Below are 19,048 nucleotides of genomic sequence, written 5' to 3'. Positions count from 1 at the left end.
CTTGAAATCAAGAAAAAGAAATGGGCATGGGCAGGACATGTAATGAGGAGGGAAGATAACCGATGCTCATTAAGGGTTACGGACTGGATCGCAAGGGAAGGGAAGCGTAGCAGGGGGCGGCAGTAAGTTAGGTGGGCGGATGAGATTAAGAAGTATGCAGGCATGGCATGGCCACAATTAGTACATGACCGGGGTTGTTGGAGAAGTATGGGAGAGGCCTTTGCCCTGCAGTGGGCGTAACCAGGCTGATGATGATGAGACATAAGTTTTCGACTGCGTATAACCCGCGGATAACCAATAGCCTACTGAACTGCCTGCGAAAGAAAGACAACCTTTATAAAAAAAAAAAAAAACGAAGAGTCAGCCATTCAACAACAATTTACGTAATCGTTATAGGACATATTCTAACATTTTATAGAGGCTTCTCAAGGACACTAAAAAGGCATATTATGAGAACAAACTTAAAAGCACTGGCAATAATCGGAAACAGCAGTGGAACGTAATCAATTCTTTTCTGAGCAGGACTACGTCTAATACCCTTATACCCAAGATGCGGTAAGGTCACACCTACGATAAACCATCTGACATTGCAAATGCATTCAATAATTCATTTTCTGTACAGGAATTTCACTCTTCTAAACTTGCCTATTACTTATGGCCTCGTTTGCCTCACACCTTTTATTTTATCTTTATGATATAAGGAGATGGTTTACGCACACTTTAAGGCGCCGGCTACTCCTTAGCTCTTGGATGGGTCTAACCTACAACATAGGGTTTAAGATTACGTTTCAAATAACCTATTCATACAAGCAGCAGAACTTCTCAAGCAACGTTTTCACAGTAACACTATGACGTGAGAAATACATGGTACATGCAATATACGAGTTAAATGACTCCACAGTTCTGTAGAAGAAAGTCTCAAAAATATAAATAATACAATCGCCTAATAACACAGTCTCTAGTCACCGGGTGATGCATACATCGTGTCAATGCATTATCACATATAGTCACAACAGAACAGTCAGCATAACATAATCCGCAAACACATAGATGTATACAGCGACACTGAAATGAAAGGAACATTAAAAGAGTTAATAACGGCCAGCAATTCAGCTGTCTTCGAGAAAAGTTTTTAATGCTTTTAAAGCGCTCTGCCGCAAGGCCGTTGTTGGCCAAGGACCCGAAAGTTTCTTTAAACTGAAAGGTCTGCGTTCTAATGTAATTAGGGTTGATTTAAGTCGGCGTATTGGTGTGTCGTGATGTGGGCAGTCTAGAAGGAGGCGATGTATATCTTCATCTATATATCCACAATCACATTCGGAGGTTTCCGCACGGCCAATGCTATGTAAGAAATGTTTTATGTAAGCAGTGCTTAGCCTTAATCGATGAATAAGGGCTTCCATATTTCTCTCTAATGTCAATGGAAATTTGGATTCAGTAAACGGACCGATATGATACAAATTCGAGCTCTTATAATTCCGGTCGAACGAAGTATTTCTACACATTTTGCAAGACATTGCCCTTATAATGCAGCGTAGTTCATGCTTTGATATTGGGAACGGAACCACATCATCTTTGAGGTATGCTTGTCGTGCTGCTTCATCGGCTGCTGTCTTGCTAGGAATGTTACAATGCCCCGGCATCCACTGGAATGCTATTTCATGCTTCGCTTGGCTTGCGTTTGTGAGGTCTTTAAGTGTTTCGTATACTATACTATCACAGATTGTTTTTCCTTTTGTACTGCAGGGTGATGTTAGAGATGCATGTCAATCGCTCAAGATTACCCATTTTTGCGCATCTTTTACTGAAGTTATAAATATTATCTCACTTAGGGTTGCGAATAGTTCAACCGTTGTAAACAAAGTCGCACGAGATAACTTTATTGTTTATTGAGGCGTGATATAATGAATGCTGAAGTTAAAGAGGTTGTTGTACTGGAGCTATCTGTATAGACGTGTCTGTGTCTGTATCCTGAATACCACAAATATATATCTGGTAAAGTGCTGTTGTTGAGAAACTTGAATGAACATGTCTCTTTTTCTGAATATCCTGTCTATACTGTCAATTTGATTTTTGGACTTGTAAGCGGCCATGGAGGATATTTGACGTCTGAGTTTCAAAATTAATTTCTTGCCATTATGTGGAGATATTCTTGAATTTCTTTGTGAACTTTACTTCTATCTCGTTTTGTTATATTTAGAGCCACGGGAGGCTTTTTTGCTGTGTTTGAATACGGAAATAATGTCGGTATGTTTCTGTAGCTCTCATAACTGGAAACGGTGATTGGCGAGCCTCAGGTATTACACGACAGCTAGAAGTCGGTCGTGGAACTCCTAGACATATGTGTAGTCCTCTAGCTAAAAGTATTTGAAGTCGCTCTTCTGACGTGTGGGAAAGTCCGTGTAAGATGGGCGCGAAATACGCAATTTTTTGCCGTATTAATGCGTTGTAAACAGTTAGCATGGACGATACTGCTCCGCCCCATGATGTACCTGCAAGTCTGCGAAGTACAGTCACTATCGCATTGGCCTCGTTTTTGGTTTGCTTTTCTATGTGGGGTGTCCAGGATAGCTGCCTATCAAGTATTACACCGAGAAACTGATGCTGTGTGACAATCAGTAGAGGGTGCCCTTCCAGATTAAGAATGACATTTTTTACCTACCATCGAGGAATTGACTTTGATTGGGGAGCAACGCGCCGGCTGCGTATATGGTCCCCCGAATAAAAACTTCTCGCGAAAAAAAAAAACAGGAAACGCTGCATAAAGTGCTGGAAGGCGTTGTAAGTTGTGCCTTGCCGAATATGTCGTATATAAGCGATATTCGAGTGAATTTTACTTGAAATTGCCACTGATTTCGAAAATGTTTGTTCCGCTCTTTTTTTTTTCCGTCTTGCCCCGCCATTTAAGGACTTCATCATACTGTATAATTTTCAGCATAAGTTGCACACGGGGCACCTAATATGTGTAAATACAGTACTTTATATGACTGATTATTTGTTTTTGCTTCTTCAGTGACGACAATGGGGAGTATTATATTAAATAGTTATCAACGCTGTTGATATCGAGGTCGCGGGTTTGATCCCGTCCACTGGCAAAATGTAAGAACGCTCGTAAACTTAGACTTATATGTTACATGCTAAAACACACCAGGTGATCAATAATAATCCCTAGACCCAGACCACGGCGTGCCTCATAACGATATTGTAGGTTCGGCACGTAAATCCCCAGAATCTATCTTAATTAACTCAGGCAAGAATTAAGAAGAAAAAAGTGCGAGGCCACCTGATTGCATTCACAACGTCTAACGAGTTGTAAATGTGAAAGCATCGATGTCGAATTGAACAGCGCTGAGTGGCCCTTCGAGTTTTGCGTTGCGAGTAATGTACCATAGCGGAACGTGCTGTCCGAGCCAGCAAGCAGCAGCAGCCTGGGGTACCAACGAAGCATGCCGCCGATGCGGCGATGCGCTCCTACGTAGCACAAGGCCCGTGCACGTCGACTTATGCCGTTATGGAATCTTGCCTGCCCGACTGCCATAGAATCTAATGGGGATGCTGCGGAGTAAGCCGCGGTAATTTTGACGTCGCCACTTTTGGCACGCCGGGCTTGGCAGTCGAACTTTCGGTCCAATTAGCACGCGTCATTAAGCAGAGTCGAGGAGGCGTTGGCGCTACTTCGTCGAGGAGCGTTCGCGCCGAGAGCGAGAGCGAGGGTGACGTGCGTTGCGGCGGTGCCCTATACTCCATTTTATGCAACAGGTGCAATGCTGTGGAGGCTAGAGATACTTTTTGCAGTGACTGCGTTCGCACTTAGAAACAGTTCGGGGTTTTTTGACCGATTTTTCTGAAAATGTTCTTTATGTAGGGTCAGTCATGAGTGAAAATAAGAATTTACCCTTAGAATCAAACAAACCGTGCGTTCATTCGGCTGCTAACACTTTGTTTTATATCAATTTGCTTTTCGTAGTTTATTTGCATCCCGTCGCGGCAGGTTCACGTGCATGTTCGCGCGAGCAAACGCCACTGGTGCCCAGCGAAGCATAGACGGAAAGCGCGGAGTGATAAAATTTGGAGGCCGCACTACTTGCGTAGCTTCCACAGCGTTGCACCTGATGTATGAAACGGAGTATAGCTCTTCCCTCACGCAACACCTCGCGCGCTATCGCGGCCGTGGGTGTTGCCTTTCGCCCGCTCTCCTCCGTCGAGGCACAGCTTGTGACGTGGCGTCGCAGCCAACGGAAATGCTAGTTTAGGCGCCGTTTCGCTGCTGCAGACGATAGACACCGGATTTTTCACTCAGTGGGCCAGTTGGCGCCTTCGTATCATAATCACCAGTTTTTTCCCGAGGCGAAGCACTGACAGTGACAGCAAGGGTTAGTGTTGCGTTGTAGCTGCTCTGATGGCGTCATAATATTACAACTATGCTACGTGGCGTGACACAGCACGCAAGGCGACTCCTGCTGCGTAGACGAGACAGCGCGCTGGCAGCCACCAGGCATCTCACAACGCTCGCGTATAGGGTGCGTTGACCCCGGGGACGTCACTTGGATTACCGGCCAGTGTTTCAAGCACCCTAGCCCATCGTCTCTTCTTTTTCTCTTACCACTGCCTCCTATTACTTAACACATATTGTGTGTAGTGCTTGTCAAATAATTTAAAACGACAACGCCCCTATTTTCGGCTGTAATTCTGCTCTTTGATCTGTGAAAGATTAAAAAGTAACAAAAAATACAATATGGTAGCAGTTTGACATGTCACATTTTGTAAGCGTTCTATAAAGTGAGGTGATAAGACACTGCAAGATCTGAGCCAACTGTTAACGGCTGAAGTATTATGCAGTAAAATGAAATTAAGTAAGCGATGCCCTACACGGTATAAACAATGCTTACAAGAAAATGTAATTACTATTACTTATAGCCGTAAAGCATTATTTTTCTTAAATGATCTTCGAATATAAAACAGCGAGTGAGCACTTTGAATGGAACTTAGTACAATTAAGGCGCATTTCCATTTATACAATATTTTACTTTATACATTAGCAAACATTAACTGGGCTGCCATTCATGCCTTTGGGAATAGAGTGGACATTTTTTCAGAGGTTTAGTAACGAACGTAACCTTCTATCTTTATGAGCTTCAAACTCTCTCTATACACACGGAAGCAACAATGTGCATCATCTTCTCCTCGAGTTCACAAAATACGATCCACAAAGAATGGTACTGCAAGCAAATTTGTGGATATTAGACAGAAGACCATTCACTCTAAAGAAGATACTTGTCCCATGGCCAACTGCGGGCCTTCAAGAAAGAGCACATCTTGCTCTCAAAAAGTTTTCAGAGGACACCAACATTTTGGGAAAATATTAAGTATCAGATATTCTGAATGTGCTAAATGAGTAACATAAACGTTGTTCTTCGCTTTCTAAACGGCGCATATAAAATAAGAACAAATGTGCAAGATAGTGTAAGAGGTGCTGATATTAAAAAACGAAAGACAACAGAAACACAGCGTATAAATGCGGGGCTTCCTGCGCACATACCTTGATATACAATTGTACTTAAGGAAATAGATTTTCTAAAAAAATAAACTTCGTGAGTGACCGTGTGAGAACCAGACATATAGTAAAGTTTTTTTTTTTTGCACTTGTAGTAGCGTAACTGGATTTGCTGTGAATCCAGGGGCGATACAGAGCGATACTGAATACAGAGCACATGTTCAGGAAATGTTCAATTCCTCGTGTTACATCTTACACGAGCACCCAGATCATTAAACTGCTTTGGGGCCGATTCTTCGATGACGTTTAGTACACGCTACCTCATTGACCCGCCTTAACGACTCCGGCAATTCTTGAGAATTTGCGTCAAATGCAGAATCAGCATTTTCGGTGACTGGCTTCAGGAGCAAAATAGAACGAGCATTTCCTTCACACGTTGTGTCTTTTAGTGTATTGGAACATATTCTTTTAATCGATAGACATGTAAATCAGTTTCCGTTTGCAATGTATTAGCCTTTGCTTAGACGGTTAATATGTAGGGGTACACAAGCAACAAAACGGACAATGTGCCCTTTAAGTTATTATGCTGCAATTGCTTAATTGAAGGTTTCAGCCGACGACCGGAACATTGACAGCAATAGCACGCTGTCGCGTTGGGCTAGAATTCCTTGGACGATGCTGTAGCTGTATGCGGGTGCGACTCATTGGCACGACATGGCACGCCTAGCAACTCGTGCTGCGTGGAAGGAACCCTTGCAGCTACGGGCGTCCCGAGCGGCCGGCATCGGCGTTGCAGGCGTTGCACTAGGAACAAGGAAGCTTACCAGCTGGAATGCGGCCGGTATATTAAGCAGCGTACAGCAAGAGAGGACGCTAAGTGCAAAGTGGGAGTGGCTGTGGAAATCTCCTAGCTGGATGCACTGGTAAATGAACAGGCCATGAATAACTAACTAAGAAAGAAAAGTGAAACAAAACGCAAGATTACGCTGGTACCTTGTTAGATGGCACCGGCTACTATCCCTAACTCATAGATTGAATTGAATTGAATTGAATTTTTATTCTCCTTGAACAAATACACAAGGACAGGTGCACAATATATTTGCTTCGGATGCTTCTGTAATCTCCTCTCTTCTTGTTTTGCTGTTTCCTATATATATATATATATATATATATATATATATATATATATAGATTTTAGCTTTATATCATAAAATACAGCCCCAACAGGTGTTTTAGGAGAAACCTATACACGGTGAAAATTGATATGTTGGCGGCAATTTAAAAGAAAAAAAAATATATTGTACACCTGTCCGCACTGTCCACAGTGACAGCACGCAGCTCCGAAATGAAACGCTCATACGCGCCACGAAGCAGAGGACCAAATATTTAGTGGGATTGCCATTCGAAGTCCATACACGAATCACTGGAACAGTGCAGAACGAAACGAGTTAAACCTCACGTAATTTAACCAGAAGTCGAAAACTTGGTTGGTGGTTTCTTTTTGGCAAATTCTTTTCGCACAGCCAATATTCCATGCTTGAAATCGTACACTTCCCAGCCAATCAACAACACCTCATTAGCGAAACGATTCGCCTTCAAGGACAATTTGAAGTCAGCCTAAAGCTATTTAATTTGTCCTCTAAGCCATCATGGTCGTAAAGCGCAATTCATTATGGAAATTCACGAGCCGCTTTTGTAAAGAGGCTTGGAGCGTTCGCCTACAGTTTAGCTGACGCCTGCTTTAGCTTCGACAAATCGAAAGGTTTCAGTCAAACAAAGCATGCATAATTCCAAATCATCGTCCCCGTCGGTTGCATTAGAAAGTCGACCAAAAGAGACTCCCGGTTCTTTTCACGCACGCACGATGAAGAGAAGAAATTATAGAAATTCCATTATAGGGCGGCGTTGCCTCTTCAACATAACACAGTATACAATTCACTTGATGTCCCTAACAACGACGAAATTTCATGAAGAATTTTCCAGAAGCTACGCTAATGGATAAGTGTGCACCAATGCTACTTTAATTGGACCGGCAACTTTTTTTATCCCGCCGCCGTTCTCTATGTACTTGACACTGGAAGCGCGTTAAATGGCCGAGGAGCGCTGCAGACTCAGGCTTGCGATGGTATGCCAGCCATTGATAAATTTAATATTTTTTTAACACTACCATTTCTAATTTCTTTACATTTTGTAACATGTTTTGTTTGTTTAGTGTATTATTTCCTAATTGGGGTTTTATTAGAGCTTTTATTTCCCGTAACACTTCTTTTTCATTTCGTGTTCAAACTCGCTCCTTTAAGAAAGTGGGAGATGAGCGAGCTTTGCATTTTGGGATATCTGTTCCCTCCGGATGCTGTTGTTTATAATTACCGGCCCGACGGAGTGTTCATTTAGAACGACCAGACAAGTTACAGGAACGTCGAACACATGCGTGCGTGTCGCTTGTCATATGAGGCTGCTGGCGCCATTACGCATCGCGTCACGTGTTCAGATGACCAGAGAGGCCATTCAGGCGCTCTAGTGCAGGGCAGACAGATCACAGTAAGGTAACGTCCCTTGGTCAAACAGTGTCCCGCAACCGCACCATGCATAGAAGGGCGGTTTTGCGATTGGCCGTTTCCGGCCTATTTTTGATCAAGCATTGCAATCGTATAACGAAGAAACAGAATTACAAGAGAAATCACAAAATCGGAAGAACATTTCAAACGCTATAAATATCCGTCAGTGAGGCTTCGATGCCCTTGTCAAACAGAAAAAAGAGGAGTGCGCCATTTTCTACCGTGAAATAAATGACATGTGCCGCGCCGATATTTTTTCTCTGCAGATTGATTTCTTTTTGTACCTGGCTTCTGCTGTCTCGTGTGTTCTTGACGAAAAGGGCATTTACACCTACTGACAGGTAAGTAAAGTTAAATTCTAAGTTCAGCTCTGTGTGTGGCTATTCCGTCGTTCCTGCCAAATGCGCCTGAAGAAGATCGGTTAAAATTATACCGCCACAATCTCCTCGGACGAAACCTGAAGCACATTGTCCTCGAAACACATTCTACCCGCATGTGCATTCTTTATACCTTATTTTTTCTTTTACTCTGCATGAGACTTAGGTCTGTTAAACCGGTGACCAGAAGGAGACGGTGTTTACTTGCATCTGGTCATTGTAGTGTAGCATTGCGGCAGCTTCAGCCGCCGCAGTGACGTAGTGCCTATGGCGTTTCGCTGCTGAGCCTGTGGTCGCGGGTTGAATCCACCGCAGTGGTGTCTGTGTTGCGAGAGAGACGAAATGCAGAAGCGCTCATTTACTGAGATGGAGGTTCACGTTAAGGAACGCCGTGTGGCCAAAGTATATACGTAGCCCTCCACTGCGGTGTCTGCAATATCATAGCCTCACTTAAGCTTCGGGGCTTTCAACCTCATGAATGAGCCAGATCACGGCGACTTTAAGAAGGTGCATGTTTTAGAATTTTCGATCGACACAATCGTAGCGCTGACAACGTCATAGGCTTCACACTAACGTGTTCCCTGTGGAAGCATGTTTCGAAGCGGCGATCCCTGTGCCTGGTGAACAACCGGTGAGTCACCAGGGAGCTGCGTTTGTTTGAGACTTTAGCAAGGGGCAGAAAGCTGGCGCCACTGCAATAAACATTTTTCTCCCACCTTTGAATTCTAGCCCGACATGTCGCTTGCTCACTGCAGGAATTAAGCCACGGACAGCCGAGCAGGAATAACAGTTGCCGTCGCCCGTCAGTGGGCCGCGACATGCGTCACAGTGAATGTTTTAATTAGTTAGAAGGAATTATTGTATTTTTGTTCATCTTACCATTGCTTATCGAAAGAAAATGTTTCGTCTACTTATATAGAAATATTGACTGATGGCCGACACTGGTTTTACTAACTGATGGTAATATGGCCAGAAGTGCGGTGATTCCCCCAAAATGATGCTAATTCTTGGCCTAACTAGTGTGATGTGAGCACCGAGGTCTGTGTCAGTTAAAAATCAAGGAGTTGACAGTATGTAGTTCCGGTGCCAGGTCCAGTGTTGCTCTATGTATCACGTGAGGCTTAGCACTGCAGGTAAATGTTACGTGGTCCCTGCAAATGTTAACAACGGTTCTAACTTCACACCTAACGAAATGCAACCAAGACACGGAAGCCTGTGAAGCTCTTGCCGTTGTTTACGACAAAGCACACCATTCAGCTGAACAAATGTGTAAATGTACACCGTTTAGAAGAAGTACTCTCTTTCTGGTTCACTTCCAAGTCGCAGTTACGGCGTTTTGGGATAAATCAACGCAGCAACTGTTAGGCAGGAAAGCATCGAGCCTTTCTTGGCCACAGGAATGCGCGTAAATCAACGAACTAAACCGCGTGCTAGCGGCATAAGGCAAAGCGCCAGCAGCATAGAAGGATTTCTGGTGAGGAGAGCCATCCAATAGAGGGCGTCCTGGCGTAGATAAATGTGGGAGAGATGCCGACGCGGGAATAGGAAAAAAAAATTAGAGACAAGGTGGCGAAAACAGACTGCGTGTCAGGTCTTGTTTCCAACAACAACTCAAGAACCTGCGAGAACAACGAAATGCCTGAGGGTCTACCTTCTAGGATAGGTCAATAGCGGGGGACGGAACGAAGGAGAAGGTGTCTGGTACCTTGGGAGAACTAAGGAGGCTCGAACTGGGAGCTACGTACGCATCTAAGCAATTGCAGGATGCTTCCATTACCGCTGTGTGTGCCCGAAGGGTCAGAAAGCGTAGTCATTGGCGCTGCCCCGGTTCATTGCGATTTTCGACCGAACGGACAAAGGAAAAACAATATTTACATTCCCGAAAATGTAATCCCTCGCTGCTAATTGCAGTGGGGCTGCCCTGTTGGTTAGCGCCGTAGCGACCTCCTACATTTCTCGGTTGCCGAGTATTTGCTCTTCTGTCGCCACTTATCTGAATGCTTAACTTATCTGAATTATCTTAATGCGGTCAATATTATTGGTATTCTCACGTTTATGAGCCAACTTTGTTGGCTACATTCATTTGCTGAGGATTTCGTGATTCAGTGAAAGGCAATACAGCTGTCTTTGCGTCTGATAGAACCATCCCCACACACTCTCTCTCTCCACTCTCTCTCTCTCTCTCTCTCTCTCTCTCAACATTTGGTTAATGATATTTATGCCGTCTTGCAATGTCATCTGAAGTAATCAAAAATTAGACCCAGATGTTCAAGTACACGCATCATCTGCATACAGTGAAAATCTTAACTGTGATGGCAGTGTTCTTGTTAAATCAGCCATGACGCAGTTAAAAAGAAAACGGCTGAGTACGCTTCCCTGTGGTACATCCTGCTTGAAAACGTGATCAGCACTATTTCCTTCACCCGTCTGAATGAATATTTTGCAACCTGATAAAAATTCAGAAATCCATCTCAAGGACCTGCCAGACATTCCGAGTTCTAACATACTTAGCATATCATGAACGGGACTAACAGTGTCAAATGCCCCCTTAATGTCTAGGAATATTGCCATCGTCAAGTTTCCACATACACATTCTTGTTCCACACATGTTACTGTATCCAATATTGCATCCATTGTGCATCTGTTTTCTAAAACCTGCTAAGTACTTGGACAACACAATAATGACATTTAACAATCCTACAGCGAGTGCTTCCTTGTTGCTTTGTGATCACAACATACTACCACTGGATAAGTTAAACAAATACTCCCTCGGCACTTTTATTTTACAAATTAGTCAATGGTAAACTCGCAACAGCCCTGATTAACCCATAACATTTCCACCACGTCGCTTGCACAGCATTTGCTTCCCAGAATAACTTTTTGTTGCCTGAAGCGGGAACTAATTATAGAAAAGTCGCACTAATTATGCCTCAACTTCACTATGGAATACCTTACCCACTAACCTTAGAGAATATTCTGTCACTAGTTCATATAAATACGAGTTGCACGCGTTTTTTCAATATGTATAAAGATGAGTTACTATATATTTTAGGTATCTCTTTCTATTTTCTTTTCTTTCATTCTCATGCTTTAACCATGTACACATCGATTTTCTGTTTGCTGTAATAACAAGCCTTACTTTCTTGTATGTATTAACAGGAGGTCTCACCCTTGTAGTCTTTGACTATGAGACCTCATTTTCTATATATTCCATAACTAAATGTACTTATATTGTATGTAATAAGAATTGATTAATTGATTGATTAATCAATTGGTTGGCTGATTGATTGAAAGTAGCGCATAGTGACCCTATAGGAAGTGCATTTTCAACTTACGCCATACTATGTTTTTGAAGTTCAAGATACTGGCAATATTTCAAAACCTCCAAGTATGAAGTTTACAGTGCTGGAACTTAGCAGTAATATATTGTCGCGGTTCACTGAGAATGGGAGCTTTAATAGCGAGAGGTCGTCCCGTCGTACTCTGTCGGCACATCCGATAATACGGCGTGCAGAGGTGGTCGTGGACAGGGCTGGTCCCTGCAGGATATCAAATTCTGGGCTCAGACCTTGCAGGCGACAGCTTGCCCGGTGTACAGGCGTCTCAATGCGGGGATGTCTCACTGGGCTGCAGATGCAGATGCAGCTGCAGATGCAGATGCAGCTGCATATGCAGATGCTGCTGCAGATGCAGATGCTGCAGATGCACTGGGCTGCTCAAATGAGTCCTCATCATCAGGCGATGAGTGCAGTACCCCGCACCTCCACCAGCGACGCGGTTCACTGAGAATGGGAGTTTTAATTGCGAGAGGTCGTCCTGCCGCATTCTGTCGGCACACCCGAGAATAGGGAACGCAGTCTTCGCCTATTGAGCCTGCGCGCACTATCGAGCAGATCGTCTTTGTCGTCACAATCGTGGCTCGATGCAGGAAGGGGCGCAGCAAGTTGATGTAACAGTTCTGCAAACCGTACCGAATAAATTGCATATCTAAACCGGACAAAGTTTATGTATGTACACCGCTCTGAAATGTGGTGCTAATTTGTGAGGAGAACTTTTACAATACCGTCAGAGACACAGTGACAATTGCTAATTATGCTGTAACAATACCGTAAAGCAAGCCAGTAATCTAACTTTAGAAAATTAAGTCAAGCTTGCGCCGATAAAGTTCATGTGTACCAACTAAGACATAACCAATTAGGAATAGACAGTTCCAGACACACACTTAAGACAGACACAACCCACACGTTATAAACATTCCCTAACGCTAAACGAACTCTCATGTCAAGCAGAAAGTTGTGAAGTTGTGACTTCTTCCCTTTATTCACACCTGAAAGGGACCAGCCGGATTATTCTTTTTCCAACAGCAAAACATGAACTATTCTTTATCATTAATTTAAAAAGAATTATGCTTTAAACTTATGATCTACCTGCGCTATTATTACTTGTTTTGCAACTTATTGTATACGTAATTGTTTACGTGTACTACTAATGCCTATAAGAAACCTTATAAGTTATTCTAACTTTGTTTAATGTTAACTTTATTACCACGTGTCATTTCCGATTATTTAGACTTAGCATACTATTTACCTATGCGTATTGAATATCTATTTTGTGGAATCACATTTTTGCACATTCTGACGTCATGTGTTAAGGTTGCCTATGTTATATTTGAAGTTTTTGAAGTTTCTAGCCTCAGAACGCGCCTCGCGTTGTATTGGGGTTTGTGACACGAATGCAACGCGTCATTCTTTTTCTGTTATTTTCGCCTTCTTGCCGAGTTGACAGCTGCCACTGTATGCTTTGTGCCGCCGTTATTCTGATTTAGAACGCTATTAGTGTCGCAAAAATGGGGATACGTCGTAATAATCGCAACCTTGAGCAAGGCGATCGGCGGTTTTTGCAAGCGCGTCGAGTGAGCGCTCTTCGAAGTCGTGCGATGCTTCACCGTGCAATACGTGAAAAGCTTGCTCGTGCTCTAATATTCCACGGGCATTTCTGAAGCGTCGTTTGTCCGATAACCTTGGTGGATGTCATGGAGGACGGCAGCGTTCCCGCCGACATTGACAAAGCCAGGCATCTCCGTTTTTATGCGTCGTTTCCGGTTGCTTTGTGGCATAACTTCTTGTTATAATCGTAATATATATATATATATATATATATATATATATATATATATATATATATATATATATATATTGCTCTCTCAGAGAGCGGAAGTACCCCTCAGGTTATATTCGTGGTCGCGCTATTTACTTGTAAATAAAGTACATGCCCTTACTGTTATGATCCACCATGGCGTCGCCAGTATAAATAAGGCAACAAATAAAATCACGCGCGCTGGGAAGTTGCGTATCAAAGTTGTCCAATTTTAATGCTCTAACGGATGCAGTTTACTGAAGTGCAATAGCTGTTCTTGATGCAGAGTGACAGATTTGTAGACTTCGTGCTTCATTTTTATTTGACGGACCATTTTTGGAGAATTTCTGTAAAACATGGTTAATCTCCGAAACAAAATTCTACTTCTTAGAGTCACCGGAGTATGAGTTTTTCTTTCCGATGCAACAACGTACATTATAGGCGGTGCAGAGGTTGTTTCATAAGAGCATGTCTGCGTATCACATGCATTTGAACAGGATAACAGGAGTTGGCGTCGAGCTAAAGTTTCCTTTAAAAGGAAGATTTAGCTTCAGGCCAATTCCCGTCATCCCTTTCAAATACGTGTGACACAGCGTGCTTGTAAAGTATAGAGGAGCGCAACAGCAACATAGGAGAAAAAGAATACAGACTTCGAGGTGAGATGTTTCAGGGTGCCTTTGATTTGAACCTGGTTGAGAGAGCTAGCATGGCCGTCGCCACAGATGCCCTCGAGCGCTACAGTGGAGTTTTGCTGTTTGAAAGTAGCTTAATTAGACTTCCGTCTTAACTGAACTGTATGCAAAAATTACCAAAAGGGGTTCACATATCCCAAATTACACTTCAACATCCGACCTTTAAATAAGGCGAACCAACTTGGAATGTCCTGCCGGGATCTAGCAAACGGAAGTTGAATATTACACCTTTAGGTTTGCAGTATACAGTGGCGTCGGTGCTGGAGGTAGTGGCGGAAGTAGCCACTCTATAGCACGTCCGCGGAATTGGCCACGCTTGCAAAGACGGTTGCAGCAAGCAGAGTGGCCAATAAGCGATCACCGAACATCGCTTTCAACATCGCGTTCTCTCATCCAGGGCTTACAAGCACCTGCGACGCCTCTGTTGTGTCGGTGATGGCCAGCGCAAGCGTCAGCGTTGCGTCCTCACCTCACCCCGTAGAGGACGTAGCCACCAGGAGTTATCTGGACTAACTCGTTCGGCGCCGTGACGTCATGCACGGTGGCCCGCTTGGCGTTGGCGAAGTAGAGGTCGGGCTTCCAGATGAGCGCCGTGATGGCCTCGCCGCTCAGCATCACCGTTTCGTTGATGCCGAACCGGAGCAAGCTCAGCCGGGGGTCGTACCACGACTGTTGCAGGTACACGTCGAGGTCGTAATCCTGCGAGAGGGACGTCTTGGTCAGTGCACCCGTAGTTTGACTGATCGGAAGCCAACTGACGGCTTGTGTGTGTGCAGAGCACGCGCGTCGCCACGTACGATTGTGCGAGCGTAGTTTCCCGTATTCGCAAAAACTGGTCGTAAGAGCAGATGTCAGCCTATCGTAATGTTGGACACATAGTTAGGGAAGGTGGCCTACCAATCGCAGACAACATTTACTGACGAAACGTTTTGTGAATTGTGCCCCTGAAAATGTGCGAGAGGCAGCCACTTAGATTAGGTGCAGGAACAGAAGGTGCGAATGCTGGGAAAGTAAGATGATAATCACGTTCTTGGTAGCCCTCTCCTTGCTTCCGTTTCATTTTAATATTCGAAATTATGATTATATACTGTCCATCGCTTACCGTACCCTAAAAAAATACCCACTTAAATTTCGCAAAAAAAAAAAAGATGAGGCGAAAGAACGTTTTGGGCCGCCTTTCCAGTTCGTCCGCTGAAACGGCAAAAATATGTACTCACTTTAAATGTCAGCCTTACATACACGCTTACTATATCCTGTGCATTCATCATCGCCGGCGCTACTGAAGCCTGTAGGTGATCCTTCGCTGCCACAGTGAAAAGTATATAGCGTCCAGTTAACTTATCAAGGGTCTCCGAGTTTCGTTTTCCACAAATGTCTCGGTGCCGGGGGACGACAGGGGCCTTTTGCAATGCCCGTCCTTCGAGTCACCGAAGCCTCTCGAGACGCCGACGCGCTTAAAACAACACCGTGTGTTCAAGCAAGAAGGCGGCGCAAGTTTTGGGTGACGAAAGAAGTCACGTCGTGACGAGACAATTTTCCTAGACTTCTTGGCAGTTTAAATACTTTCCCGCAAGAAAAACGAGATGTTGCGCAAAGTTGTGCTCGCAAGGTTTTGTCTGAAATCGCTGGCTTTACGATACGAACCATGCATGACGGTTGCTGCCGCGCAAGCGAGGGGTGCTCGATAGAGTTTCGCATGCATTGTGAATTGAACTGTAGTGCTGGAGTTTGTACCAAATGCCTTATTTAATTAGCTCTTGTCCCAGAAAAATTCTATGAATCGTTAGCGTCCAAGAGGTTAGTAAACAATTGCTCTTCTATGTGGGAACTTAGCACATCCGCCAGTGGCGATAACAGCGGCAAAAATTATGAACGCTAAGACAGTCTCCTGGCTACACTGCAGTAACTTCTACCTCTGCCCGCGAAGATGACTGTACTGTGCTGGGAAATGTACGCGCGCGCATTGCACAGAAACACTATGCTGTGCAGCCCTCATCATATTCACCATACCACCACCATCCTTCCTCTTCACATCCTCCCTCTGTTATTCCCCAAACTCCTTCCTTAGCGTGAAGTAGCAGGCTAGAGGCACTTCCCTCAGGCCGACTTCTCCACCTTTCTGCCATTAAATATTGTCTCTCTCTAGCACATCATATTTTTTTTGCTTTTGTACAATAAAAGTAAGACGATCGGGGAGTAAATGGGGGGGGGGGGGCTGTTGATGGCTTGTTGGAATAGTGGCAACTTACCATGCTTGCCGAATTGAGGGGTCCCATGTTATATACATCGAGGAACACGGTCACTTCAGTTGGCAGTGCTAGAAATGATGTAATGGGAAAAATATTTTTATTTATTGGGAATGCTACGAACCCTAGACTACTAAATTAAAGTGAGGAAGCTCATTACACGTAATAATAACAAAAAAAAAACATTAAGCAGATTTTGAATAGTAAGTTCAGGCTTGCTGCTATTTGTTTAGCAGCTCGGCGCTATACCTCATCCTGTTCATTGGAGGTCCAATGTTCGGGAAGTATAAACTTCGCCTATATGGTGGCTGTGCGGAAGACTGGAACAATGAGTATTGATGGACTAGCTGGTTCTTCACGACTTAGCTAAAGCTGCACATTTGAAAACACGAGCACATAAAAGTAACGCCACACACACAGCGCTGAAATACAGCGATTATTTTATTACTCATACACAATCATAGAGTAAGCGCATGGCAAACACATGCACTGTGAGAGCTGCTATGTCCACTATGGTTCTCAGGCTTTGTTGTATTCCTCATACAGCAGGTATACCCAGCGCATGCCTTAGTCATCTGCTTAGTAAGTGTTCTTGAGCAATAATCCAATAGTCGTAGTTCTGTTATTTGTGTGTGCCCTTGTTTTTCATGTGTATTGCTTTAACTAAGTCGTAACAGCAAAATAGTCTAATTTAGGAATAGCTAGCTGCAATAAATCTCTCTCTCTCTCTCTCTATTTCTTTTGAACTTAGCATAGTACGATTGACAAATGAGCTTAGCTTCTGTACGGATGACAGGCCAACGTAAGAACCATTAGTGGCAGCCGCAATACCGATGGAGGCGGAATGCAAAAACGCTGGTGTGCCGGCATTTCCGGTGCACGTTTAAAAAAAAAAAAAACCCAAGTGCTTGAATAGAATCCGGAGCCCTCTTTCACTGCGGCGTTCCTCGTATGTGCAGTTTCAGGACGATAAACCTGATGATTTCAAAGCATATTAAAGGGGGAGGTGGAACTGGTTTCTGGCTAACAGGAGTGCTGTACTAAACCACTCCGCCTCGGGCACTCACGCGTTTCGAAGGTGGGCCAAGCGCGGCGGTCGTAGTGCTCGAGTATTTCGTCCAGAAATGGAAGTTCCGGGAAATCGTCCATCACCACGCGGCTCTCGTGCGCCTTGCGGTGATCGTGCTGCGGTTCCAACCAGTGCACGCGGTCCTGCGGAAAGCTGCAAAAAAAAAAAAAAAAGTTTAAGTTGGTTATAGGGCTAGCAAGAAAAAAGAATATATATATACAGAGCTGTTTTTCGAGCTAAATGCCCGTCTCTTTGCTCCGCAGGTACTTGCACTTCGTAGCCAAGTTGTCCACGGCAATTGCTGCTGGATCAAAGAATCAGGGACTGAATTCACAAAGCTTTTCGTTCCTGAGTACTGTTTGACATTATCCGGTAGTCCTTGCAAAAAAATGTGTCCTACGTCAGGACTGGCTGCAATTCGCTCTTACAAACAGTTCTAGCATAATAACGTTTGTGCAAATACGGGCCAAGATTCATTTTCAGCGCAACATTAAGAGTACTTGTGCTAATTTTTATGGCAAAGTAATGGAACAGCTCCGAGTAGTGCTAAGTATTAGCACTGGATGAATGGATGGATGTTATGAGCGTCCCCTTTGGAACGGGGCGGTGGGTTGCGCCACCAAGCTCTTCCTATTATACTGCCTAATTTGCTACCTAGGTTAAACAATAAAAAAGAGAAAAAAAAACACTATAATCTACCCCACCCAAATTTTCTGATCCCCTATTTCGAACTGTGCTTTTGTACGTCTCCGTTTTTTGTCGCTTCCCTACTTTTCTTCCACCAATCCTCCAATCGCCTCTTACCAGACACTTACCAGACACGCTGGGGCCACTGCGCGGATTTTATTCGAAGCCTTAGAGCGGTGATGAGCTCCCTGCTTATACGGTTGCCTCAGCGTTCAGCGCTTTTAGTAAGGGTCACTAGCGACCGAAAGGCGAAAAGCAGCCGCATGTTCCGCAGCGCAGAACCAGTGGAATATCGGTGAAGATAAGCCTGCACCATTTTCCAAAGGTTAAGAAATGACAGAAGTTGTGGGAGATAAAGCTAGGAATTGGCAAAAAATGGAGCAAGGACTTGGTCGTGTGTAGCGAGTATTTCAACAAAAGACTTCTTCTGGGGCTCTTTTGGTTACTCTGTCGAATGCTGCATCGAATTTAGTGTTTCTATTTGGCTTATTTTTTTACACGTTAATTGTGATGCACTGTTGAAAAGGAGTTCAAAAAGAGCCTGTGAATCCTGCTAAAGCGGAGGGCTGTTTTTTTTTTCAAAAATATACGATTTAAGCGAAATAATTTTGTTAAATATTGTGGCCCTATAGCGTATGCTTTTCACAATGTAGCCTTATGGCAGGTTACAAGGCTATCGCACACTCAGACAGTGGAGACGGCCCACGCTGGCGCAGCTCACCATCGCGTGCTTATTCTTACTCGGCGCTATTAAACTGCACCCGTATTCACAAAAATGTACAGAGCTCA

At 44.0% G+C, this 19,048-nt stretch overlaps 1 protein-coding gene and 1 long non-coding RNA gene across 3 annotated transcripts in view; one reads left to right on the top strand and one right to left on the bottom strand.

Moving 5' to 3' along the window:
* The window catches only part of LOC142583083 (uncharacterized), a 417,463-nt gene that overhangs the window by 73,980 nt on the left and 324,435 nt on the right, over positions 1–19,048 (top strand). The window contains exon 2 of one of the 2 annotated variants that reach the window (XR_012828539.1): positions 8,319–8,393. The exons of the other annotated variant lie outside the window; for it this stretch is intronic. This is a non-coding gene — a long non-coding RNA (uncharacterized LOC142583083). The remainder of the gene's footprint in view (positions 1–8,318; positions 8,394–19,048) is intronic. 2 annotated transcript variants of the gene reach the window in all.
* The window catches only part of LOC142583082 (glycine receptor subunit beta-type 4-like), a 29,732-nt gene that overhangs the window by 9,477 nt on the left and 1,207 nt on the right, over positions 1–19,048 (bottom strand). Inside the window, exons 2-4 of the mRNA XM_075693376.1 lie at positions 17,571–17,725; positions 16,507–16,574; positions 14,727–14,956 (exon numbers count right to left, since the gene is read on the bottom strand). Of these exons, the coding sequence (XP_075549491.1) occupies positions 14,727–14,956; positions 16,507–16,574; positions 17,571–17,725 (453 nt within the window). The remainder of the gene's footprint in view (positions 1–14,726; positions 14,957–16,506; positions 16,575–17,570; positions 17,726–19,048) is intronic.

This window comes from Dermacentor variabilis, chromosome 5, assembly GCF_050947875.1.
Source record: "Dermacentor variabilis isolate Ectoservices chromosome 5, ASM5094787v1, whole genome shotgun sequence".
NCBI lineage: Eukaryota > Metazoa > Arthropoda > Arachnida > Ixodida > Ixodidae > Dermacentor > Dermacentor variabilis.
The sequence above is the reverse complement of the archived record's forward strand: the minus strand, read 5'-3'. Positions and strand labels throughout refer to the sequence as shown.